The following is a 27,248-nucleotide window of genomic DNA, read 5'->3' on the forward strand; positions in this document are numbered from 1 at the left end:
TAATAAATAAATCACAGGCTTTATGTATCCTTGCCTCCCTGTCATAAAGCCTACAACTCCCCTATGTACCAAAAACTGCATTAAATCCCATGTTTCCTACCGACAATTACACGTTGCACATTTCAACCACCTCATTAGCCCCATTGCTCAGTGCGTCATTGTCAACAATATTGTTTCACAAAAGAAAAGGACCTGTGGCACAAGGCATCTGCCTGTCGTCCTATAGTCAGTGCTAAAAGAGTTGTATACTTTAACACTCTAGTTTAGGTGTTCATTTTGTTTTTGCACAACTCCGCCAAGCTGTATAAAAGTTTGTAACCATGACAATAAGCAGCTGTACTCACTCGACCAGCCCACGGTTTTGGATTTGAGATTAAAAGGCTAAGATATATTTTACTGTGTTCTTTTTCTGTGGCTGGAGAGTTTTAGAATAAAAATGCCTGGCTCTCATTGTGGACATGCTTAACATGTATAGCTTGTATCTTAAGAGAATTATACTTATGTGTTGTAAATATATAATGACCATGCATTATTTCATTTAACCCCAAATCACTTGCTCCAAACGTATTCCCGTGCCACAGTGCCATGAGTCTGCACATAATGCGCCCATTTTACGTGAACATACTTGTAAAAGTTCTTAACTTAAGTTTGCAGCCTAGCGAGATAAATGACGCCTTAAAATTCCCAGAAAGGTTGGCATTTAAAAATTAAAGTGCAGAAAGAACATGCCATTTGATGGCTGGTGATACTGTGCATTTTGTAGCCAACAGGATCGTCGTACAACATCTGATAACCCAAACTATTGTGAATAAAATCTGAATAAAAATTGCTGTTCTAAATGTTGATAAAAATGTGTTGTTTATAACACCTAGTTGCATCTTTATGTTCCGTGGTTATGAGGCGAATATGACCGGGCATGAAGTTATTGGAAATATGTTAAGACAAAAGGACATTGACAGGTATTGAAGGATGTTAGTGCTTGTGGCATCATTGTGAAAATAAAAAAAGCCAGCATCTGGAACAGATGTCTACTCCGTCTTAACTTATGTGTGATTAACACAGAAACTGTTTATTTAGCCCGTATCGAATTGCTGGTCCCCACCACATCCTAGCGTTACACCTCCGAATAAAATAACTTTTTAAAAATCAACAAGCGCTGGGTGTCATTCTATATAATAAATAGGAACATGTAATAACGAGCCAGACAATTTTATGATTTTGAAAACATATTTATTTATATAAAAAGACATTTAATACAGAAAAGATAAAAAGATGATGCACAATCAGGTCAAAACAGAGAAAGGTTTTTAATGCATACAAAAAATAAACATGAAGATTCAAGCAACCAACTCTCAGACACTCAGCTATGACGGGTGCATCGCCTTTGTTACCTAGATGATTTAAAAGGTAGAGACGGCAGTGGGGGTTGTGAAATAGTGAGGGGGTTGAACCCTGCAAGACCATGCATCAAACCTAAAAACTATTGTTTTTGAGTCTGCAGCACATCTCTCGCAGCCTGCATGCGTCCCTCTGCCGCTCTGTGACCCAGCAAACAGCGTGTGACAGGGAAATGATGGAGCTGATCAGCTGTGAAACAGCGCTGCAGTGGGGTTTTATCTACGACAAGGCCTGTGGAATCCCAGGAACGTGGTGACTCACAGAGCAGCATCCTATCCACATCAGCAGAAAACACAGACGGCTCTTTATATTTTTTTTTTTTTTTGTTTTTTTTATTTTTTTTATTGTTTGATCAAAAAAAAAGATTTTACAATACGGACTGTGAGTTCTGTCAACATCGGTGTCATCAGAGAGCTTTGCCAGGGTTTGCGCTCTTTTGTTGTTAAGTTCGTTGTTAGATTCGCGCAGTAGACTATGTTTTGCAACGTCCGTTTTGTCTGGTTCGGTAGTCTATTGCTTGTCATTTTTATTTAGTAGATTGCTTTCGATGTATCGGACCATTTGTGCCAATGCAATTTGCCATGCAGTTCTTTCTCCTCCTATTAGTCGCGCCCACCATGTCGCTTCTTCTGCCAAAATGTCAAATCCTGCCATGGGTGCAAGATAGTGTGTTCTGATGCTGGCTGTAGCCGAGCAGCTCATGATTAAGTGCCTTAGAGTTTCTTTTGGGGGGTCAGAATTGGTTGTGCAGAAGCGGCATCCATTTGTTGTAGCTTGTCCACGGATGTGTAGGATCTCCCTTGTTTTATACAGGTTTAGCCGAGCATGCAGGATTGCGGTTCGTGTGTATTTACTTGGGCATTGGATGACATATCTTTGTAACTCATTCCTTTTTAGAGTGTTCCCTGGGAGATGCGACGTGAGTTTCAGTTTAGATGCGTTATCTATTGTCATGGCCCAGTCATTGTCTTTTAGTTTTTTTAATATTTTGCATGGATTGCTCATGAGCTCATGATCTTCGCATGCAATACTCCTCATGATTAATTGATTTTTAACTTGCCAATCGTTTAGCATTTTACATTTTCTGCTGATCATTTCGCGTTTTATTAGCTTGAAAGCTTCATTGTTGTGTGCAAGTAGACATTTTCTGTACAGCATGAGGGAGTTGCAGAGAACTGTACATTCTAACGATAGTAGACTCAGCTCACGCCTGATTGCTGACCCTGATACTGACCGTGGCAGATGTAGTACAGTGCGCCAAAACAGCGCTTCCAATTTGGCCCATAAACTTGTTGGCAAGGTGGGCATCGCTTCTGCGCCATACGTAATTGACGGTACCACTTTCATTTTATAGAAATTGATGGTTGGTACTAGCGAGAATTTTCCAAATTTGCCATCCACAAATTTGGCTTGGGCAGCTAGTTTCTTAGACTTTGCATAAAGTTCTGTCTGCATAGCTGTTTCCTTTTGAGAGCTGTCCATAAGTACTCCTAGGTATTTGCATTGCGCAACGATCTCAAGCTCGATGTCACCCAAATGCCATTTAAACTTTTTTCTTTGTTGATTTCTATTGTTATCGGTGTTTTGGAGAATCATGACTTTGGTTTTGCTCGTATTTATTTCTAAGTGGTTTTTTGTGGCATAGATTTGTAACGCGTCGAGTTTACGCTGCAGACCTATTTCTGTCTGATCAAATATGGTTAGGTCGTCGGCGTACAGAAGGTGTCCGATCTTCATTTGGCCCAGCTTTGGCGGAAATGCTCTGGTTGTTTCGTTTATACAGTTAATGTCGCCAATATAAGTCAGGAAGAGTGCAGAAGCTAGCGGGCATCCTTGTTCTACACCTCGAGTGCTATGAATTTCGTCTGATAGCAGTCCATTATGATTCAGACGCACTTTCATTGAGGTGTCACAATGTAATGCTTGGATTGGGGCTAATAACTCCTCGGGACATTGCCACGCTTTTAATTTGTCCCATAGTATTGATCTTTCCACTCGGTCAAAGGCTTGAGTGAAGTCAATGTATACAGCATATAGATGTAGCTTGTTTTGCAATACGTTTGCTTTTAGCGTGCTGCATAATAAGATGTTACAAGTTGTTCCTGCGCTTTTCTTGAATCCTGATTGAAATGGGTCATTGCACTTGGCTCCCGCTGCCCATTTTTGGAATTTGGCCATTAGGAGTGACGCGTAAACCTTGCCCATTACATCCAGTAGAGCAATCGGGCGGAAATTCTCGGGATTGCTGATGTTGCCTTTCTTATAGATTGGAATGATTATTGCTTTGGTCCAGGAATGAGGTATGGACTGAGTTTCTGTGCAACGCTGAAATATAACACTCATTAGCTTTGCCCACTCTTTTGGGTGACTTTAACTCAGCGTTCGAGATTCCGTCTGGGCCCGGTGCCCTAGAGTTTTTTAGTTTGGTGATGATGTTCATGATGTCATCTTCTTGTTCTAATTCAGCCCAAGGGACTGTGGGTACTTGTTGTTCTTTGTCAGGTGTGGGTAAGGCTGATTGGAAGACTTTGGTGAAATGCGTTATCCAAGTTGCTTGATTGATGTTGTTTAAAATCTGGTTATTCGACGTGTTATCAGCGTCCTTTATTAAGGACCAGAATTCCCTGCTATTATTGGTGACAAGAGCTTTGGTTATTTTCTCAGCGTCTGCTTGGTATAGTTTGTGTCGATGAGATTTCACCCAGTCCTTGTACCTTTTCTTTACGGTATTTATGGCGTGTGTGGTGTCTGTGTTCAAGGACTTGCGTAATTCTCGTATGGCTCTTCTGTAGTTGCGCCTTGTCTCCACTAATTCCTTGTTGAAGACGTGCTTGGGATTTTGATCAGAGGCTGGTCTATTTCCTCGTTTTTGATGCATGTATGGAATCAGTAGTGGTTGATAATTTATTCTGTCAGCAGCCTCTGAAGTTTTGTTTCCAATATATTTCTTTGTTACTTCGCAGATCTCTGCGGGTTTTATTCTTAGTCGTAGGCCTTGCGGATTAACTTCAATTTGAGTGTTATGATATGTGCTTGATTTGCTAGTTAGGAACCAAGCTGTTTCAAGTAGGTTGTGGTCACTCATGGGCGTACGATGTATCGTGAATGCTTCAGTGATTGGTAGTAGTGACTGCGAAACAAATATGTAGTCGATAGTGGCTGATGCGAGTAGACGCTCCCACGTAGGCGGCCTGTCTGATGCTGGAAGGGCAACATCTAGGTTGTGAAGCCCATGTCGCTGACAAAACTTTAGCCATTCTTTCCCTCTGTGTGCTGATGCCTGTTGAGCCGCTGTTACTGATTTTTTTTTCTCATTACAAGTGGCGTTTAAATCGCCACACATGATGATGTCTGCTGCGGGATAATCTATCAGTGCAGCTGCAAACAGGTTCTCGCACAAATCAATGAATGCTTTTGTTGTTATTGCCGCTGGGTTCCAGTATCCATTGACTATAACTATGTTTCTGGATTGTGCACTTTGGTTGTTCTGAGCCTGCGCCGAAATTACAATTGCTAACAGAGATTGATTTGTCAGTAAGATTTTCTCGATTTGCATTTTAGTTCCATTGCGACATGCTATCAGCAATCCTGAGGTTGGGCGCCCCTTGTTTCCTCTGATGGCCGGGACTAGAGTGATTTGATATCCTTCCAGTCTTGGGGTTGTTTGAAGCCACGTTTCCTGTAGGCAAATGATGTCATATTCCCCTAAGTTAGGGCCACCTGGCATCGTTAGGTGGGAGTGACCTCTGGTGTTCCAGGAGCATAGGGTGAGTCGTGTCGGCCTTTCTTTTGACATGTCGCATGTAGATGGATCTCCTTTCGTGAATGGCTATTGTGTCCGATGATTTGCGAGCATTTTGGGCAGCCAGGCCCATAGCCCTTTTTTGCTGTTTCGCGGTGTGTCTGGCTTTGTTTGTGTGCTCTTCTGTGGCTCCGATGTTTTTGGGACCATTGTGTTTGTTGATTTCTGGCTGTTAACTGATCTGTGTTCTTTTCTGTCACGGTTTCCCGCCCTTGATGTAAATGATTTGTGATTGTGTTCCTTTTCGTTGTTTCGCTTGTAACTGCTATCTGTTCTTTGTTCTTTCCTGTTCCGACTTCTCTCTTTATAGTAGGGGATTTTCACGTTACGTTCTGAGTTTTGTTGCTCATCCCTCCGTGTGAAGTTTTGATCCTTGTCTGAATGTGATTCTTGGTTATCTGATTTTTTTTTTTTGATTTGTGACTTTCCCTGATCTTCTCTTGCCCCCTTTGGAGTTAGGGGAGACTTATGTCTGGAGTTCTTGTGTCTGTCTTTTGAGGCACTTTGTCGTCTGCGAGATGGAGCTTCAGGACTTCCGTGTGGGGGCTGGATTGATACATCTTCGGTATGGAATCCCTGTCTGTGGATGTCAAGTTTTTGGTTTAAAATTTTTGAGCATATTGTCTTCGAATTTACATGGAGTAAAGTGATTGCTCCCGACCTGTCATGCCATGGCTCCACAATTTTTATGTCTGCCGTTTGAATGTCTCGTAGCTTACTAATTTTGCTGAATATGGTCAAGACAGTTCTTCTGTTCAGAATAAGGTCCTCTGTATTTGAACGTCTTTGTGACATCTTTATGGTCCATTTGTGCTTTGTATGTTTGTTAGAATTTTGGTGCGTCTCTCCTGAGTTTTGTATTTTAGTCCTGTGATGCCTTTGAATGTGGGGACTTTGTCTGTTTTTTTCTTTTTCATCGTTTCTGATGTCTGCGTCCCTCTTTTGATGTTTTTCCGTTCTGTTTCTATTGTTTGCCTTGTTTTGAGTGCCACGGGAGATCGAACGTGCCGCTTGATTAGACAGTTCCGATTTTATTCTTGTTTTTTTTGTTGTGGTTTCGTTAATTCGCTTGGATCTTTCTGCTTGCTCTTTTCTGCAATCCGTACCCCTCTCTTGTCTGTGGTTATCAATTTTGGATTTCTTCTGGGTTATTTCTTGGTCTGCTTTTTTTGGTGCCTTGTCTGTTATTTCCATACGATTTTCTGCCTCATTGGATTTGAAGTGATAGACTAGGCGATTACGCCGTTCTTCGAGGGTTTCGAAGTCGCGTTCCTTTCCCCGCTTATTAGTTGTTCCCAGGGGTACGGAATTGACCTGGTTTGTTTGATTTGAACTTGCCTTATTTTTGCGATGATCAGGTGTTATACTTGAGCAAGAGTCGTCAGCGGAGTAGACGCTAAGATTTAATAGTGCGTCTGCTGAGTCGGAGTCCGACAGCTGATTTCTTGCCGCTGATGTGCTTCTGACCATGTGTTTTCCACTTGTTTCACTCGGTTTTGAGTGTTTGATGTTGTTGGTAGTCAGAGCCTTCTGGCTTGTTATCTTATCAGTGTCCAATGTTTTTGCCTGCGCTTGTCTTCTGTGCGCACTGTCGTTGTTTGGAGTATTTTTTTGTAGTGCCTTGGTATTTGTGTTCTTGATGACGTTCTGGTTTAGATTTGTCGTTGGGTTTTCAAGACTTGGTTTATCTTTGCCGTTGGTCGTATCAAAAATGGAGTAGATAAGCTCATTTTTATCTTTCCCAGCGTGATTGCTTGAGGGCAGCTTGTTTAAGACGAACAGTGTGTTGCTGGCCTGATGTGATGAGTGTAACGGCGACTTTCCTTTAGAAGTGAGTTCGACAGTTTGATTTTGTGCTGACCCTTGCAGTGCCCTTAGGTCACTGATGCGTTTATATTTAGCTCGCCAGAATACAGAATGTTCTGTGTTGGCTGTGTAAACACACCCCAGAAAAATACATTCAAACATTATTTATCAACTAAACCCAACTGACAGAATAATTGCACAGGAAACATCTGCAGCCTGAGGTTAATTTTAGATTTTTCCTGGGCCCAGAACCACTCTCTATTTTGCAGAATATGCATGAAATAGAATGCTGTGTTTTTTTGATAAGAAACCACATTTCTGCAAAGTAAGCCGAAATACATAAATCAGTGCATTATTGATAGGAAAAGGTATTTGTTTTCACCCCAGTGGTCGCTTCACAGTGTTGCTAAGGGTCGGCAGGCGTCTCTGGTCATCATCTTCTTTGACTACTTGAGCCTCCAGTGGTCGACTTGTTTTCCACTCCAGGAGCCTCACCTTATATACAGTTCCAGCACACACTCCTTTGCAATCTCTCTCAGGTATTTACAGAAAGAGGCGTTTGGTTGTCCAATCAGGACAGCCAGACCACCCCCCCCCCAGTGGGAGCTGTTTCTATTCAGGCACTGGCAGAAAAAAGACACGAGGGTGGAAAACTCCCCCACTTCCCGCCTAGGCTCCGGAGATTCTGGGCAGGCAGGGACACATAAGGGTTCCCGCCAAAAGCAGAATACACACAGTCCTTCTCCCAGAGTGGGAGAAGGGCTAACAAAGAACAACCACGCTAGTAATGGTGAAAAAAGAAGGGAAGCCCTAAGTTCTTTGGTGCCCCTACTGTGAGCTATCGAGGCGATGGACTCTGGTAGAAAAATCATACAATAGTTGGTAGAACACGTCCACTGCCACCAGCCATAACTAGGAGATTGTCTATGTGTCTAAAAAGTCACAAGAGCAGAGAAGGGGGATACTAGGTATCCTTTTGGCACGCCACAAAAGGTGGTGTGTGCCAATCTCTCAAGACTATAAAGTTTTAGGAGAGATACCTGTAGTTACTCTAGGATAAAGAAGTGAATCTCAAAGGAGGACCCCAAGGGTCCCCAGCAACACTGCCCATAAGGAGCTATGTGCCACAATAGTACAATACAGATACCTTCAGTAGTAGAGGTAAAATACAAAGAATAGTGTTCCAAAAGACAGAGCACATAAAAATGAATGAGTAGAAAAAGGCTCCACTCATTCAAGAGTTCAAAAAAAAGGTCCATAAGTCCAGCAAAAAGTGCTGGGGGTTTCGCTAGGGGAGGGGATGAAGCATAAAATTAAAAAAATCTCCCCAACAATAACGTGAACTGTTTTTTATTACTTAAAAAGAAACACACTGTGTGAAAACAAAAAGTTTGAACTTTTGTACAGGCTCTGGTAAGAACACTTTACTTATAAAGCAAATTTACATAGGGCAACCATTCCAGTCTATTTACACTCTATATCAAAGCCAGTTCATATAACATTGATATACATTTGTATATCAAACAAAATATTAATTTGTATATACATTTCTATATAAAAAATATTGTTAATTTTAATTTGTATATACATGTTTATATTAAAAAGATATCAAAATTGTTTTACATCAGTTTCCGCTTCCTATCACATTGGGCAGAACCCCTCTGCAACATCACTGCGTCACTCGCCAAAACCCTACATTCATAGTCACTGTCTTCGGAGCTCACGTCGCCCTCAACCCTCGTTCAAATTACACTGCCGCCGGATGCCCTCAGGTTCACAGCGTTTTGATATGAAAGTTATATTCACTTATATCAAATGATATAAAATGTATACCCACTTTATATAAAATATACATTTCATATCCATCGATATATAATGATACCCACTTCCTATACAAATATACATTTGATATCAAATTGATATCTTGGATATCTTGGATATCTTTGATATCTTTTTTATATCAGATTTGATATTACATTAATATCAAAGCAGATCAAAAGAAACACGGGCCGTGGCCACCTGACAAAATTTTGATGGAGACAAAAGGGGGATCCTTCTACTACTTATACACTTTAAAGTCCTAAACAAACTCCACTAGAACGCTTAAAAAAAGAATCCAATTCAAAGCATTCTGCATCATGCACGGAGCCGTGGAGCAGAATTAATCCATGCAAAGATCAGCCAATATCAACCAAGAAGAGTGATAAGATCCAGCAAAGGTGCCCTACCAATATCACACACTACACCAGGGAGACACAGGGGATTGGCGTTCTCCAGCATTGTAGCTAAACTCTAGAACACTCCACCAAAGTAAATTCACACTCCCTTTCACACCCACAATGCTTCTGAAACAGTGCAAATCTCTCTGAAAGGGGACAAGTCCCCTCCCCATAGTTTATCATCGCACAAGAGGCATTGCAGTGCCAACTACTACTCTTCTGAAACTCGGGCTTAACAAGGGTATAGAATGAAACCTCAGTGCCATTAGAATATCTACATCAGGGGGCAAAATTGCAAGCTGCTAGCCAGGCAAAAAACGTCAATTGCCATCTCAATTTACACATACGTTTAGCATCCTATTCGATCAGGTACACTCCATTTCCCGTCTGCTTTGTTTCTAAATATTAGCACTAGGCAGATATTGGTAGTTCTCTGGGATATCGTACAGATTTTCAGATAACCATTGGCCTCAAAGTCTTGGAAGATAAAAGGAGGGAACCGGATCCATTCCTTGGACTTCTAAACCCTGTGTAGCATGTGGTTTCAGTCAAGCCTCAATCATACAGAAGTAACCCTCTGCATGTATTTCTGGAGTACGAAACAGAGGGATATTACATCAGTGGGTGCTAGCACGTTCTCAACACAGTATCTGTTTCCATCAGTGCCACAAATCTCCTGTGTAGCGGATATCTTCTCCCCTGTTGGGCACTACACCACTTCACTAAACCTCCCTTTGTTCAGCCTTGGCCCGAAAAGGACAAGCTCATCCCTCCATCAGCCTATTCTAAGGCCTGTAGGCTGAACGTAGGGTGAAGGAAGGACAAACGCACCAAGTCTTGCGGTTCCATCAGGAGGATCGGTTTTGGGTCATGGAGCCCAAGGAAGCAGCGTGTCCAATTGAATAATAGTTAATCATCCCCTCATGGGCACAGGATGCTGCATTGAATTGCTCTGTGAGTGAAATGAAGGGCAAACGCTGTAGTTGTGCTGCAGAGTGGACCTTGACTATCCTAGTGACCTCTCGATCTCTGCTTAGCATTGTTGTATTAATATAAAAAAAACTTGTGCAGCATGCAATATTTACCTCCATAATTAACCCCAACAAGAAAGGATGAGGGTTTCAACTGGTCATTATATTCCACTGTTCATACATTTATGTTATCCTGCATTTGATTCAGGTTTTAGGGGTTATTATAACCAGAAAACCAAGTAAAATTAATTGGTATATTGTTGAGTTTGCTGTGCACATATTTCCAGATAACACTGAATGTCTTACCTCTACGTCTTGCACTGTCCGTGGCTGTGCTATGCATAGTTTGTTCAATAACTGAAGAATCAACTCTTCGATGTAGTACAGGGAATCTTCTTTTGCTGAAAGATTCGGGTGCACCTGCTGCTGGACCTGTAAAAAAAATGTTGCAATGGGTGAACAAAGCCTTCCTATAAAATGTATGTGTAAAAAACAGAATTGATCAATAACAGCATAAGGATGGCGGTTACATTATTTGTACAGCCTACATAATGACAGGTACAGGCATTTAATGCACAGACACAGCTAGAATATACAAAGAACAGCAATCACTAAACCAGCCATTATATTCCAGCACCAGCTATCCAAGTAATGCATCTTATGCCAAGGTAATGCCATCCCATGCCAGGTACAGCATAATACACACCAACATCATATTCACTCAGGTACACTCCATTTCCCTTCTGCAGATCCAATGATGATACGGGTTCAGCCTCACACAGATACTCACATGAAGGCAAAGACGCACAGAGCAACATGCACACAGACATACATAAACACAATATCTCCCAACCCCATAGTTGGAGGTGACAGCAGGGTTTTTGTTGTGCTTTATTGGTGCAAGAGACTGACCCTTAGGGATGGTGAGTGGGGCATGTTGCTAGTTGAATCAGGAACAGTGAGAGATCGCAGGAGCCATGCAAGCTATGCAAACTCTTAAAAATCGCACTAGCCCTGTAGGTCGAGTTACTTAGTTAGTTACTTAGTTAACCTGCTCGACGAGAAATGCACTTGTGATGAGGAACAAACATATTCCCAGTGCTTTCTTTAAAATGGTGCATTTCACCAAACGTCAACTTCATATTTGGCACAATGCTGCCACCCAGAGGCCAGCTATGCACAGTGAAACATTATTTGCCTTTTAACTGCTAACAAACTTTGTTGGCAGTATAAGGCAAATGTAAACGTTTCAAATATCCCCTATTCGCCAGCAAAGTCGAGTACCACTACCATGCAAAATGTGCGAGTAGATTTTGCGAGCTCCGCCATGCCTTGGTTAGTGTCAAACTTCAGCAGCACCAGAAGGTGGCCATTAGATTGCAGCAGCAGGTGTTGACATCCAAACATGATCAAGACAAGGGAGTAAGCATTTCACTACTATCATAGTTCCTGCAGGACACAGCACAGTACACCACGCATCCCTCCCAAAGCACTACTCAGAGCTGTGGCGCCTTCCAGCAAGGCACGTGTGCCCCCTCCTCCTACCCAAAGGCCAATTTAGTAGCTGAGGTTAGGGGATCAAGCTAGTACTTTGAGGTGAGTGTAGGAGGTTAATGGGGAAAATATGCCCAAATGTTGAAAAATAGACCCTGACTATATTTGGCATTGAAGCATGTAAAAAAAAAACAAAGAAAAAAAAAGAAATGGATGGATATAAAGAAAAGATTGCTAAAAACAAAAGGTAATTACATTTCATCCACTGTAGTGGGCTGATATCGTCTCAAAATTCTCAATCTTTATGAATTACTTTAAATTCTTCAAATCTAAATCACAATCGTCTCTCGTTTCAGAAATTTAAATCTCAGAATTCCTTCTCTCTCAAAGCTTCATACTCTTCTAGTACTTTGTGTTCATCATTGCAGGGGTTTCATGGAACATTTGTTGACTTCGCACCAGAGTTGGCAACATATGGGTTCTTCACATTCTTTCTCATGCTCCTAGACATCCTATTATAACTTCTGAATCTTACATTCTATTTGCAAACTGGTTTCTGCTTATGCAATCTGCTCCCTATAACTATAGCTCCACTGGATCGCAACACAAGTTAGTTTATTATGAATTTTCCGAATATCTTTGTACCCCACTACCTGTTATTCCTCTTTAATTATTTGCCACGATACTTGGGGTCAAGTGCTTCTCTGATTTCTCAGAATATTTTGGGTCAAGACACACGAGATCCAATTCCTTTCGAGTTCAAGGAGCTATCTGGTTTTCAAGTTTAAATGCCTCTCAGCATCACTTGCGGATAAACGCCTGTCAGGTTTCTTGATACGGCTCAATATTCTCATCTTGACTGGAAAGATCATGTGCCTTTTTCTCAGCAATGCTCAATATTCTCAACACATTGTGTTATTGGGCAAGGTCACAGTCCCAGGGGAATTACTGACCTCTAATTGACCTGAAGTCTACCGGGACAGCTCCTAGATGTGCCATACCCACCGAGGACCACATACCAAGATACCCTTGCAGTCACACGTGTCCATCCCATACGTCATGATGTGGTTCGTTTACACTCTGCATAGATTTAGATACTGCAGAAGTCCACATCTAGTACTTGTCTGCTATCTAGGTTTTCCAGAGGTGGTTTACCCGCGCCTGCGCTCGACTTGCATCTATTCTGCTGCATGATTTTTTTTTTTTTTTTTTTTTTTTTTTTTTTTTTTTTTAACTGCAGCTTGTATTGCTGTGCAGCTATTTCACTTTTGGTTAGCAAACCTGTAGCTGGAAGTGCCGCTTTTACTGAAACCCTTGGTACTCATCTCCACACCTGTCCTGATATATATGTATCGCCATCACTGCATCGTTCATCTGATATCAAGTTTCATTTTTACATAACTTCTGCTGGCGTTCGTCTCCATTTTATTCAGGTTTTGATTGTGCTGCAAATCCGGGCAGGTTGTCTGGGATTGGCCCCATAAATCTCTTTGAAGTCAAGAAATGGCCACGCACAGGGGGGCGTGGCTATGCGCTGATCGAGACCGATGTGAGTCGTGACGCTTTGTCTAATGTGCTGTGAATATCCTGCTATATCTTGATTTTGCCTCCAACGACAATCGGGAAAGGTGGGAGAAGATTGGGTGGAACCAACACTACAGATAAGGGGAGTATTGACCACATTTACTCCCTACAAATTGGCAAAAACTCCAGAAAAATCAAAGCAGGGAGTAAAACTACCCACACAAAAAAATAGGAAAAAAACATGTAGAACCTTTGCGCCCCTGCTTTCACACTCACAGCTTCATGGATATGTTTGGACCAGTAGTACACATAATACCACAGAAGAAACGACAATTTTAACTGCACGATTGTAAGAAGTAAACATATATCTTTTAGTGTTCAGAAATAACTTGGTGCAAAGAAATAAATATTTAAAAAACATTTGTTTTTCAGTTAAAACATTTATACTCACTCATAAAATACTGTCTTTAGGAATTGGGCTTACATTTTTATTCCTTAAAAATCTTTTTACTCCCAACTTTAAAAAAAGGGAGTTAAATACTCCCACTTCCAGATTTTATCTGGAGTACTGGATGGCACCCTCTGCCTTCTTCCACGCTGAGGCCGCTAACGCTGCGAGTGCAGGAAGAGTCAGGGGCTGGAGGGTCTGGAGTGAGGATCAGACGGGCCGTCTACAGCTGCAGCACTGCTGAAGGTTGCAGCCGAAGCGTTATCAGACGGGGTCATGGACCCATGGCCTTTTCCCAGCAGGGGAGATTGCTGGCGGTCCGGGCGTGTGGTGAAGGAGGGGGGGGGGGGGGCAGGTTTCCAGCCCTCAGGCCTCAGGCCTCGAAAGCAGAGGCAATGTAGAGCTGCGCAGCCGCGCCTGCATGGCCATCTATGGGTGTTTGAAGCCCGAAGAGAGGGCTCACCCCGGCGCAGGAGATGGCAAACAATGTGCCCACCTTACATCTGGACATGGATGGCCCACCTCTCTGCATCAAAACCAGAAGACGGAACCGCCGTGGCCATGGGGGCTGGACCTGCCTGGGATCCCTCTTCTGCTGAGAGTGCTCCGACTGTTGGGGGTACTCCCATCCACAGCGCCTGTACTGCAGCGGGAGGGTGGGTTGTAAGCAGAGACATGTTCAAGATGATGAAAGGGCAGAAACACCAGCAGAAGCTGGATCACTTTGTTGGAGGTAGGGTGTGACAGTCCACGGTGACAGCAGCTGGTGGAAGAGGAAATGAAGATCCCAGCAGACGGAGTGGTCAGGAGATGCCCTTTTTCTTCAATACTCTGTAGGAAGCCTGGGACCGGCTAGACGAATTGGGGCCTGAGGGTACAGGGCGAATGCAGAGGAGTGGCTTTCACCACAGCAGTGGAAGTAGAAAGGTGCTCTGGCCGAACCCAAGCGCTCCCGAGATGGAACTAGCATGGAGGGTGCTTGTGAACCCGGATGGTACTACAGGATGACGTCTTGGGCCAGTAATGGAGGGATCGCTGGAAGCCTCATGGCCCCGCTACGCAGGGGTAATACCCGGAGCTGTTTGGTCACTGGCGAATGGTCTGTACATATGGGAGGCTACACTTCCTCAAATGGGGGGAGCAGGGTGTGCAATAAGATCGAAGGCCCCGAGTAGGCATCTGTTCCTCGTCCAGGTTGTCGAGATAAGAGTGGGTGTTTGGGGGAGTGTTCATGGCATGGTGTGAGGAAAGTTGAGGGGTGGTTTCTGGACGGGGGTGACTTGTTCATATCGGGGTCTCCACTGGTCTACCCCCAATACAGTTATACTAAAGGTAATGGTTGGGTGTTGATGTGGAAAAGTAGGCACTCTGCAAAATAAGTGAACATTAGTTCTCTAATCATGCCATTCTGTGCACACGACCATAGTATGCTTGCCTTGTGGTAAAAACACCCCTTGCTTCGCACGTACGACTGTATACATGGAACAGGCTCCATGACTGAAAATAACCCAGATAGTAGCTGCACTAACAGTAGCATGAGCCCTTGACTCCGTGTTCGTGTTTAGCTTGTGATTTAACCCCCGTTATGAAGAAATGTAACACCAAGTGTATAAAAGTTGTTCGTATCAAGAATAATCCCAGAGTTATGGACGAATCCTTTGCCGATATGCAGCTCTCCAATTAAACGCATTCTGAATGAATAAACCAAAATAGCGCTGTGCTAGTATCTCATTCTTGGTGTTTGTCCAACAGTGGGCATTATGAATGGATTATTGCCCGCAAAATGGCACCCGCAGATGGCACCTCATCTCGGATAGGATCCATTTGGACAGTGTGCCACGGTCGGGGAACAAGCAGTGGACGACGAAGGACGTGGGGTGCACTACAAGAGGAGAACAGAGGTTTCCTGCAGCCACGGATTTCGCCCGCCAGCTGATTTCCTCAACATTCCGATGCTCTGTGAGAGGGAAGCCAGCACTGACAACTGGGGGAGACCATTCTGGTTGCAGTATGTGTATAATGTGATGAGCATGCTATGATGTATTATGGCTGAATCATGAAATGAGCGTGTAATGTTGTATTTTCTATGGGAGCATTGCGTTAAATGAGCCAAGAGAAATACACCTTGTGTACACAAGTTATAAACCATGGGTATTTCATGCACTAAAATGATGTGTTGTGGGCTGGAATGTTGCAAGGCTCGTTCCAGTGTTCTGGAGCAGCATGTTCCGACTCCCCCGGAAAGGTACGCTGGGGTAGGAATTGATGATTAAAAAGGGTTTGTCGGTGGTGGTGTTCTTGTGAGAATAGCATAAATACACCGCCACCAACTCGGAGTTAGAGTTTCCTGTGCATGGATCTTTCGACCTGGAGAAAATAGGGTACCTAAGAAAAGCATTAGACGCTAAAGGCGATAAGGCAATTAGATCCTTGCAGTGGGAAACATATAGACAATGGGAAAAATGATTCTAGACAAAATCTATGAGCGAAGCACAGATTAAAAAAAACAAACCGCAATCCGAAAAAGACAAAGAGTGCGCATATGATCATAAAGAGATGAAAAAGGTCTGTGAAGAGGGAGACTGAAGATATGAGAATTAAGGGTGTGGATGTTGCCAAGACTTGCCCCTCAGCCGGACACCTGAATCAGGAGTGACCGTAGAGGATGCGACAGAGCCGGTGTTACAATGGTTAAAAGGCCTCCCCACAACCCTATAGGGTACCTGGTGTTAAGGCGCTCTCCTCGCCACCTCGTGCACAAAGATTACAGCCCAGGACACAGAAACCACAGAAAAGGTAATGTTGGCATGGATAAGGAATAGAACAAGCCAAAGTATACGTGCCCCAGCAACGAGAGATGCTTATATTCGCAATAGCGCTAGAACTAACGAGGCAAATGTGCCTGTTAAATAAAACGGTGAATGAGGATGACGAAGTGTACCACTTCCCAAGCGATTATAAGGACACAGAGCAAGCAATCCAGGTTTCAGAACTAGAGGCTGAAGAGCTCACCTTTGCTTTAGGTCGTGTGAATGGAGGCGAGGTTGAGGTCTTTCTGGGTTTTCTTTTGGTTCTGGAATCTTGGAGATATGGGCAGGACTCTCCTGAAACCACCCTGCCCGTGGATCAGGCACCGACGGGATGAGCCCGGGAGAAACCTGCCAAATATTTCAGGAAACCCGATTTCCGTGTTGAATAGCTGGGTCGGTATGAGAAGGTTCCGGTACAGAAGCAAGTAGACTGGAGATTGAATACCAGAAAGATTTCCAAAGAAGCAAAGAGATTTGGAGGAAGACTGCTAGTCCTTCGATAGCAAGGTTGAAAATAACAGAAATGGTCCAAGCGGAATAGCAGAACAGCACAACCCACAGAAACACAGAGGACTAAACAGGAGGAACAAGGCAAGCGGAACGTAGAACATAGTACTCGCAGACAAGAAGACAGGACACAGGACTGAATACAGGAAGGTTCAGCAAGCGGAGATCCAAGGAAGGAAAAAACAGTGGAGTGGCAGGCAAGGAGCACGCTGAGCTAAGAATTAACTTATCGTTGATACGCAAGGGCCGGGAAGGCAGGGTGTACTGTATAACACAAAAACCCCAAAGTGGAAACAAGCTGGTAGCTGGAATGCAAAACACTAGAGTGGCAAACAATGCTGCAAGGCGCCATGTAGGAGGGGGTCGGGAGGCGCTGAATACCCAAGGACAATCGCCAAGAAGACCACAAGGACCAAGGATGGCAGATTTTGACACCAGGAGTGTAAGCTTGATTCAGACTCCTGCCCAAAAGTTGTGTTGAAATTCCTATTTTGGATCATAAATGCCCAACAAAGTCCATTGTAACTCAAACGTTTCCTATGAGAGAAGTGCCTGGCTTTGATATGGATAAACCCACATACCAGGTCCATGTACCATGGAACAGAAGGGAGTTACTGCCTAAAGATTACCCAGATAGAGGGCAAATTCCTGAGCAGTGGTTGACCGCGTCTTAAAGACAGGTCCGCTAACACTTGGTGACATAGATCAACTGTTCTCATGTAAACTCCGGGCAGACATATGGCACCAATGCAAAATGCAAGACAGTTTAAATCGTGTCATAAAGTGGAATGAGCTGACCTTGGCAGCGAGCGAAAGGGAGAAGACTGGGGAATTGTCCGAAGAAATAATAGCTCTTCCAGCATTGTTGATAACGTGTATCCAGCAAGTGGTTCCCCGTAAGCATATGAATTGGGATAAGCTTACTGTTTGCCAGCAGGAAGAAGGGGAGTCAGTTGAAAAATATTTTATACAAGAGGAACAAGCTTTTACCTCGTTTAGTGGGATGGATTGGTCTACCCCGGAGGGGCAAAAGGTGTTCTGTTCCCATTTTGTTGAAGGGTTGTTACCTCACTTAAGAAATATGACAGTCAGACATAGGAGTCCACCTGGCCAACCCAAAGTGCTGCTCAAATACTGACTATGGCTAGGTATTATGCAAATCGCCATGCTAAAGACAAGGGGGAAAAGCAAAAGAAAATGAGAGTTAAAGATCAGAGCATAAATGCAGCAGACTTTTCCCGAAAGAGGTAGGGGAAACATCTGCATGCAGAGAGGAAGAGGAGACAGTGCACGACCAGGTGGTGAAACGCTAGTGGACACAGTTTGTCACTTTTGTAAGTCCGAGGATCATTGGATATGAGAATGTCCGCTAAGAAGAGGTCAGGGCCGATCATGGAGTTGCGGCATGTCAAGGGGAGCATTTATAAAGGCTGATAGCGGCATTCAAACGACTAGTGGGGCAGCTGAAGGGAATAGCGACCAGCTCAACTACTTTGACTGATGACAGGGTCAGCAGTATTCGGCTAGGGAATATTATGTGGATGACTATGCAGTGTGTGACTATGTTGAATAGGGCTGCCCTGGAGAGGCAAGGGACGCATGTGTATCCCTGTAGATTATTTTTATTTTTTTAATTTGTTTGCATTCTTTTTTTTATTAAGTGTTTTACAGTTCACAAGAAACTTTCATATTTAAATAAAAGCAAATTAATAAAATTAAAATGAAATAATACAATCAAATGTACACAATTTCATCAACTTGATCAACATTTGAAATGCAGTTAGCCAGGCATCCTCAAAGTAAATTCTGTCATTAGGCATACCATTAATCCCATATTTCCCTCCAAGCTGCTTCCCCCTCGGCCATTCTACTCTTCAGACTTTGGAACATGTTTTCAATGAGTGTTGTCAAAGCTACTATCAAGGCTTGATTAGAGGTACGCATTAGTCTTACCCATAGGTTTTTGGTCAGGACTAGGGTCGTTTAATGTAAAAAGCCCCCCCAAGTGACTAATGCTATGTCAAGACAGGAGGCAAGCATTATGATTTATCTTATTTATTACTGCTCTCACAGCAATTCAGCTTTATAACATTTTAAACCTCCTTTAAAACTTCACAACACATTTTTTGGTTACTCCTAGCTCCTCTGGAGGCTAAAACACAAAGGGGGTAGCAGAGTTTTAATCTCAAGGTAAAATGTCTCCAGGGACTACCAATCCCCATAATCCTTGGGCCTCAAATAGTTATGGACTGCTCCCTCTGACCAATCAGGTCCTGTCACTTCACAGAGAAGTGAATCTTTTCACACATGTACTTTGAAGACGTAATTAATGACAAACATTTGGATACTTCTTGTCACGTTGTCTTTAACACATTTACTTTATGAACGTAGTAATAGTGTAGGGTTAATGGTATACTCATGATAATTTAACGGTTGTATTTATAACGCGCGTGCGTTACATACCTGTTAGCCAGAGTAATGGGATACTGTTTGGAAGGTAATGTCGTGCTCACGTCAGCAAATTAGGCATTTATAGATGCAAGCAAGACCGCAACACTACGCGGCACGTTCCCTTTTTCGTTCCGTTCATTTCGGGAGGCCGGGGGCGGAGCTGAAGGTGATCACACCCATGCAAGGCAGCCAGCTACACCTCCCTCCTGCAATTACGAGCGAGGGCGAATTTTGCTGCACAACAGCTTGCGGTTACCTGCTAGGGCACTAGGACCCCACAGGGACCTATTTCAGAGCGTTTACATGCACCGCGCCTCACTCAAACAAAGCTCCACAGACAGAGCTTGTTAGTCTGACGGCGCGGTGCAAATACAAGCAGTAACAGGCATTAAAAAAGAAGAAAAAGAAAAGGAGAGGTTAAAGAGCTCAGCTCACCAGTCAGACATTCTGTGGGCCTTCTAATCAGCTGAGTTCCCTGCAGAAGCTCGTGTGATCGAGCAACAGTATAATGGCACACTACCAAGAGCCCAGAGTATCCCAAAGCACATCCCTAGAGTGGAGCTCAGAGGAATGGGGAGAGGAGCCTTCCGGAGAGGCGCCTGCAGGAGAGGAGGAAGACCACTCCCTCAGTTTTAAGAGGGTATTAGGTGACTGATTGCCAGAAGGAGTGCTGCCCTTGACACAAAGACTGGATCAATTGGAGGCCATGCTTAATAAGCAGAAGGCAGAACAAGACAAGTCCAGGAAAAGAAGGGCGCTTAGGGAACCTCGACACAACACCCTGAGTCAGAGGTTGAACAACAGGGATGTAAAAAAGCTTGGAAGAGGGCCTCCTCTTTGACGCCCCCGACCAACACAGACGGGGTGGACCTGGGACCCCAAACATGGCCAGTGACAAAAAGGGAAACACCTGGTGACCAGCCACATACGCAGGCATCCTGCTGTGGGAAATCAAAGAGAACATCAGATAGAGGAAATAATGATCGTCTATCGCAAATGTCAGTGGTGACAATAGCAATGGCACCATTCACAAAACTCTATGAAGCCTTAAATGAGATTTGAAAGACCACACAACCCTACTGGCAATAATTCCCTCTAAGCTGATTTTCATTGAGGGCTATGTGAAAGCGAGAGAACAGCAGAGCGATGCACATGCCCAATGTGAAAGTGCGAGTAACACCAGTGCATGTCCAAGGCCGCCACCAACCTCAAAAAGAACATGCCGTGAAAAAAAGTGATACGCAACCCAAGACCGGAGAAGTGGGGGAAATGGAATTGCAAGAACCGACCCAACCTCCAAGCCCCTTCAAGCGCATGCTATAACAACGACTGAAGAAATAACAGCAGAAAGGAGAAGTGAAGTGGCATGGTGCTCTGTGCAGCAGGAAGGCGTTAACGTGCAACACCAAATGGGACATGTACGCCAAGCCCAGACGAGGGATGGAAGTAAGGAGATGGAGGCTCCACAGGCAAACAATTTCCCACTATTTGCCAAACCGAAAATCTGAGCGTCCTAGACTGAGAACTATAAGTAAACAGACACAAAAAGGCAAGCCCACGTTAAGTTAAATAACAAAAGAAAAAGAAAGACATGGTGGTAACGCATCAATCTCCGGTATCCATCCAGGACAAAGCTGCAATCTACATTTAAGACCATGACATGACCCAAGAGAGGCATGGCCTTGCCCGGGGCAGGCCAAACTTGCACCTACAAAATAGAGAGGAGGAAGAGAGTAGGACTATAATAAAAATCTCCTCATACTCTACAGACACAGAGATGGAAGAGATGATCGAAGCCCAATCAATACTTGCCTCTAATATTAGGCTGAGACCTGAATTCACTATATAAGCAATATAACCAGCTCCTAGGAAGAACAGCCCATTACGAACTCTTGCTTAACGAAGAGAGCAAGGCTAATGACCAAAGCCCCGGAGACGCGGCCTGAACGCGGCACTGGAAGTTCGGTAAACTCACATAAAGGGGTTCTGAAGGAAACTGCAGGGGCTGTAACTGCGCAGCAGAGCGTGCCCCCAGGAGACAGCCCAGGGTAAAGAGCCCTATGCTCCCCACACCTGAAGCCGGGCAGCTTTTCTAAAAGCATCATCCCCAAACGAAATGGCAGGAGCAGGGACTGAAAGTCTAACGTAATAAACAGCGTGGGGTCTCGCCGGAAAGAATCGTGAAGAAACTGGGCTTGCTCCTTAAGACTGGAAAGAGTCCTGGAATAAAGGGCAAGAATGTATACTAAGTAGACATACCTTTATGAAACTCTGTTAATGCATTCCACAAATACGACAACTAGTTCCGGACGATGTCTGTATAGTGGAGCTCCCGAAAGCGAAGCAGACCAATGAGGTTTTATTACATCTTAGGTCGGTAATCATTAAGGACTTGCTGCTCGAAGCAGCATCCAGTTTACTTTCCCTGGACTTTGATGTATCCAGTCCGAGTGAGCCGGCCTCTCAAGAGAGAATTAGTACAAGTAGATAAGTCAATCGACAGAAGGGAGATTCAAGATCCTCCAAAGAAAGGTGGGCCGAAGAAGTCCTTTTACAAGTCTGCCAGAAAGACCCATAAAAGGTCCCGCTTAGGGGCAGACACAGCTTGGACGAAGAAGGAAAAGCTAACCCTGAGAATCAAAATGAAGGGAGGCAACCAGAAATTAATATGGGTGTTACTTGAGGATATTAGGCCGAGCAAACCGGCCTCAAACCCCAGAGAAAATTAAATCTAGCAGCGAGCCAAAGGTGAGGCCGGGAGTCCCACTAGGTCATTGGTCTCTTGGAACACAAGAGGCTTCTCACATCTAACAAAAAAAGATGAGACTGCATGGAACACGGCAGAATGGATTTGCCTTCAGGAAACATGGCTTGCAAGAAACCCTACCCTGGATGGTTATGGGTCTTATTAATCCGGCCATAACATCTTTGAGGGGCCGCCCAGCGGCTGGCTTATTGACGCTAGTAAAAAATGGGGCATCCTTTGAACCTATTACTTCAACCAACCATGGCCCTTACCTACGGAAGACAATTCTTAAAAAACCCTCTATGATACTTGCCCGAAAGATGCAAACAAGATTCCTAGCTCCAATCAATATTTACTGAAACCCCGAAAGAAAAAAAAAAGGATATGGATCAAATGCTACTAGAGGTAGCAAACCTTATAGACGAAGCATATAATCTGGCCAATGTTTCCATTATTCTCTGCGGCGACCTGAATATAGTCTGCGGGGATGTTCAGACAACAGAAGAAAACGCATCAGCAAAACCCTTGGCCCAGAAACACAATAGAGGTGCTCAATGGGCTCAGCTGATGAAATCCCGCAATCTGCATATGTTAAATGGAGCATTTGAAAAGGATAAGACGCACAATTCCACATAGCAAGCTGGAAATCGGGCATCCGTCATCGATTATATCTCCGTCGAAAGAAGCTTGATAGGTGGAATCAAACTTTTGGAAGTAATTCACACGACCCAGAGTGATCACAACATCTTAAGGGCACATTGGTACGAGGACAAAATCCACCATCCAGAAAGATACAAGTCTAACATTCTGGTGGAAAATAGAGGAACCAGGCTAAAGTTTCTTAAACAAGATATAACAGACATGGCTCGAAACCTGGATAAACAGCTAAATGATGACCGCCAACAGAGTCGTTCTAAGGCTATTGGTTATTTGCCTACGCTACTGCTTCATCAGAAACCAAAGCCTATGACCCAGTTTACACAAAAGGCCTATAAAGGCATGCCAACGACAAGGAGTCTAAAACTAAGTCTAAGACATGAGCTAAAACGACTGAAGGAAGCAGATCAGTCCACAGAATTGAAAAATCAATCTCTCTGAAGAACGCCTATAAAAACTGAGTGAAATCCAAGAAATGGGAATTGTACATAAAAGACGCACAACTGATGGTAAAATCCCCGATGAAAAAAAACAATGCAAGGGAATCTTGGGCTATCAAACTCCACAGTGGGCTTGCAAAATCATGCTATGATAAACGGGTCTCAGGAAGAAAATGGATATCATTCTACGAGTATTTATATGCTCGGCCTAGGGCAGAAACAGCTACTGGGAGCAGTAAATCAGTCTGAAGATTAGAGTATAACAGGGATGACATAATGCTGATGATTATACAAGCTAAAGCTTCCTGTGTGCCGGGCACCGATGGGCTGACAAACATGATGCTAAAAGACAATCCAAAAGAATGGGCAGAGGTGCTAGACACGATCCTGAGGTCAATCATTGAAACTAGATCTATTCCCGGGTCCTGGAAAGAGGAAGTAGTGGTTCCGATTTATAAAAGTGGATATCGAGCGGATCCTGGGAACTATCGGCCAATTGCGCTCCTAAACGTCTTGGGGAAGTTACATGCAACATTACTCCTACAGAAACTGAAAAAGTGGGCAAAGGACTCGGGACATCAATACCCCTTAAAATGTGGGTTCACAAGAGGACTTGGGACGGCACAACCTCGGTCCCTTTTCGCACTTTTGAAAAACAAGATAATAAAAGCTAAGAAAAAATGCTATCTGGCTTCTGTTGATTTTTCAAAAGCTTTCGACAGCGTTAGTCAGCAACGGCTGTGGATGAAAATGACCAACTGGAAGTGCCCGCCTGATCTGATAGCCCAGATAAAAGCCCTGCACAAAAACACCTTGTGTAGGATCAAGCTAAAAGAGGATGGACTCCTGACGGACAAAATTAGAACAAATCGCGGAGTGAAACGGGGGTGCCCACTTGCTCCTTACATCTAGAACCTTTATATTTCAGACCTTTCTGTATTTATTAAAGCATGTCATTGTTTCCATGTAAAACTAGGGCGACAGGAGATCTCCCACTTTTTAAATGCTGATGACTTGGTCCTGATGGATAGGACCCCAATAGGTCTGCAGAGACAATTAAGATGCCTGGAAGCCTCTACGGAGCTGAATAACCTACCGATCAACAGGGGGAAAAGAAAAGGTGATGCAATTCCACACATACAACAATGGGAAGCAATCCTTCAGGTGGGACATCGATGTAGAAAAACTAGAGCTTGTTTCATCCTTTAAATATCTGGGTCTGATGATCTCTTCAGGTCTTGCAGATAAAGACAATAGGGCTGCATAAGGAAAGTGGAAGCACTGGCTAACCAAGCCATAACTCTGAAGAAAAACGATTCTGTGCCTTTTCTATACAACAAGTGATTGACTTCTACAAAGCCAAGGTGGTCCCGACGGTAACCCAAGGTGCAGAAATGATGGCGATTACTACCCCCCAGTTCTGACCGCTGCTTGAAGGGAAATTTTGGAAGCGTGTATTGGGATTGCCAAAATAAATTCCCATCCAAATTGTGAGACAAGAGCTCTGCCTAATCTCACTGGGGGCATCTGTGGACTGGAAAACGCTGTGCCTCTACAGGAAATACATAACTCCGAACCAGAGTATAGGTTTCCAAATGATACAAGGGGAGTTAGTGAAACAAGAAAACATTGTAGTCACAATGTGAGAAGAGGCCTGTAGCAACCTTCTCGTCAGAACAGAGTCCTCCCCGGAAGACCACCTGACCAATCCCGACAAAACGAGAAAAAAAAAGCTGTGGGAACAAGATTGGATAAGGACTGGAGAAGAGGTGATTAACTATAAACTCCATTATCAGCTAAGGCTAGAGGAGAAACCATATGGACACCCACATAGCTACCTAAAGAGATTTCCGGATCCTAAATACAGTGACCAGCTAATGAGATTGAGATACAATCTGCTACCAACTAGAGAGATTATGGCAGCTAGATCGAAAACACACAAAATCCGATTGGAATACTGGTTCGATGGGCCAACAGCAGTGCGAGAAACACTGCAACATCTTGTGACCACATGCAAGGCCCTCACAGAGCTCAGATCACAACATCTAGCTACGTTTACTAAAAACACAGAATCGCTCTGAGCCGAGGAACGGTGGGCAATGGCTCCAAGAGGTGAACAAGTGGGCCTCACTATTGCGCAGATTCATTTAATAAGAGAATGCTTAAACTTAAAAGGACAATAAGGATGTTTCTCGCCAAAAGAAGTGGGCTGATCAATTAGACTACTGGGACACTAATTCGATGAAGAGGAGCGCTGCCACAAACTAAATAAGATAAAGCTGTCATGAGTGCTGTGTATCTTTTGGGGGGGTGAGGGGGGGAATTGACCCCAAGAGGTGAAACTCTAAAAAAAAAATTAAAAATATTTTTTTTTAAAAAATCAAAAAGAAGCTCAAAATATCGAAGTAATTTGGAATATATATGGAAAACTGTGATGGAATTTTTTAAACTGAAGGAAGTGGGTTTTTGTAAAATGTTTTGTAAAAGTAATATATATGCAAGAAAAAAAATCATCAAGATCACTAGAAGAAATCTAGGGGAAGGGAAACTCGTTTCCTGGTGAAACTTTGTTTGGTTTCCATTTGTGCACCTTAGAACTTTATGTTTTGGAACTTCAAAAACAAGATATACGTTTATAACGCAAAGAAATCCACATCTTCACCTTGTATTTAGTTTAGAATGTAAAGGTCAGTTTAGGGTTTTGAACACAGGACGGCAGACTGTTTAACATCCTGATACAGCCGTTGCTTAGCTGTTTTGAGTCAGGGCAAGCCCTCATAGTTGGGGATAGCTAGGATTTCCCCAACCCCTCTTATTTTCAAAACAAAGGGGGGTCTGGAAGTCTCTCTACCAGCACAAACACAGTCCATTGACCTGTTCTTGGGTGGATGGCCCCTGGGAGAGTTTCAACCAAGTCTTTAGCTCACTGTCTCTTTCACAGAGGAGAAATATCCCTGCATAGCAGTCTTTGTCCTGCTCAGGGCAGTCCAGCACCGAAATGCTAGGCAATTCTCCTCTGAACAAGAGTACCAACAGCAACCCCAGGTACGTGTTTCGGCCTAGTCGGGCCTCATCAGTGAGGTGTAGCTGTGCCTCTCTAAGAATAGTGAGCAAGGGGTCCACGTCTAGATTCCCCTGGTAACTTAGGGTGAGACCCAAAGTTACATAATATGCAAAACAAAGCAGGTCTGGGAGTCTCTCTTAGAGAGGCACAGCTCCACCTCACTGATGAGGCCAGACTAGGCCAAAACAAGTGTCCAGGGGATGATGTTGGTACTCTTGTTCAGAGGGGAATTGCCCAGCATTTTGCTGCTGGACTGCCCCTGGGCAGGACAAAGACTGATATGCAGGGATATTTCTCCTCTGTTAAAGGGACAGTGAGGTAAAGACTTGGTTGAGACTCTCCCGGGGGCCATTCATCCAAGAACAGGTCAATGGGCTGTGCTCGTGCCGGTAGAGGGACTCCGAGAAACCCCCCCTTGTTTTGCCTCTTATTATTTTGACAATACAAGTTTATAACCAAAACGTAAGATGCCATGGTGTCCCAGTCTTACTATTGACTCCTTACACGGCACAATTTGCTTCTTAACATGGAGTCTAAAATACAGAGGTTCTTGCGAGGAGGCTGACTGAGGCCCTGCCCGTGTTGATCTATCAGGGCCACAACAGTTTCCTGCTGGATAGGGCAACTTGCATGAACTTTTGCAGACTCCATGTGGCTTTGGAGAGGGCAGACTGTATTCTGGACCTGCTCGCGATTGTGGCTATCAATCTCGAAAAGGCTTTTGAGTCAATATACTGCGACTTTGTCTGGCCCGTGATGTCAGGACCGGGGTTCGAGTCGTCTTCCTTCAGTGGATTAGACTGCTGTAAGATCGACCTCTGGCGTTGGTCCGGGTCAATGGGGGGGTGGGGGTCCATTTCCCATTGGAACGAGTCATGTGTCAGGGCTGCCCTCTTTCCCCACTATTATTT

General features: G+C 43.9%; 1 protein-coding gene across 1 annotated transcript in view; it reads right to left on the reverse strand.

Moving 5' to 3' along the window:
- Positions 1–27,248, reverse strand: part of SOS2 (SOS Ras/Rho guanine nucleotide exchange factor 2) — a 1,344,468-nt gene that overhangs the window by 1,170,071 nt on the left and 147,149 nt on the right. The window contains exon 2 of the mRNA XM_069638977.1: positions 10,503–10,628. Coding sequence (XP_069495078.1) covers positions 10,503–10,628 — 126 coding nt within the window. The remainder of the gene's footprint in view (positions 1–10,502; positions 10,629–27,248) is intronic.

The sequence above is a fragment of the Ambystoma mexicanum genome, chromosome 14 (genome assembly GCF_040938575.1).
Source record: "Ambystoma mexicanum isolate Mex_15411 chromosome 14, UKY_AmexF1_1, whole genome shotgun sequence".
NCBI classification, from domain to species: domain Eukaryota; kingdom Metazoa; phylum Chordata; class Amphibia; order Caudata; family Ambystomatidae; genus Ambystoma; species Ambystoma mexicanum.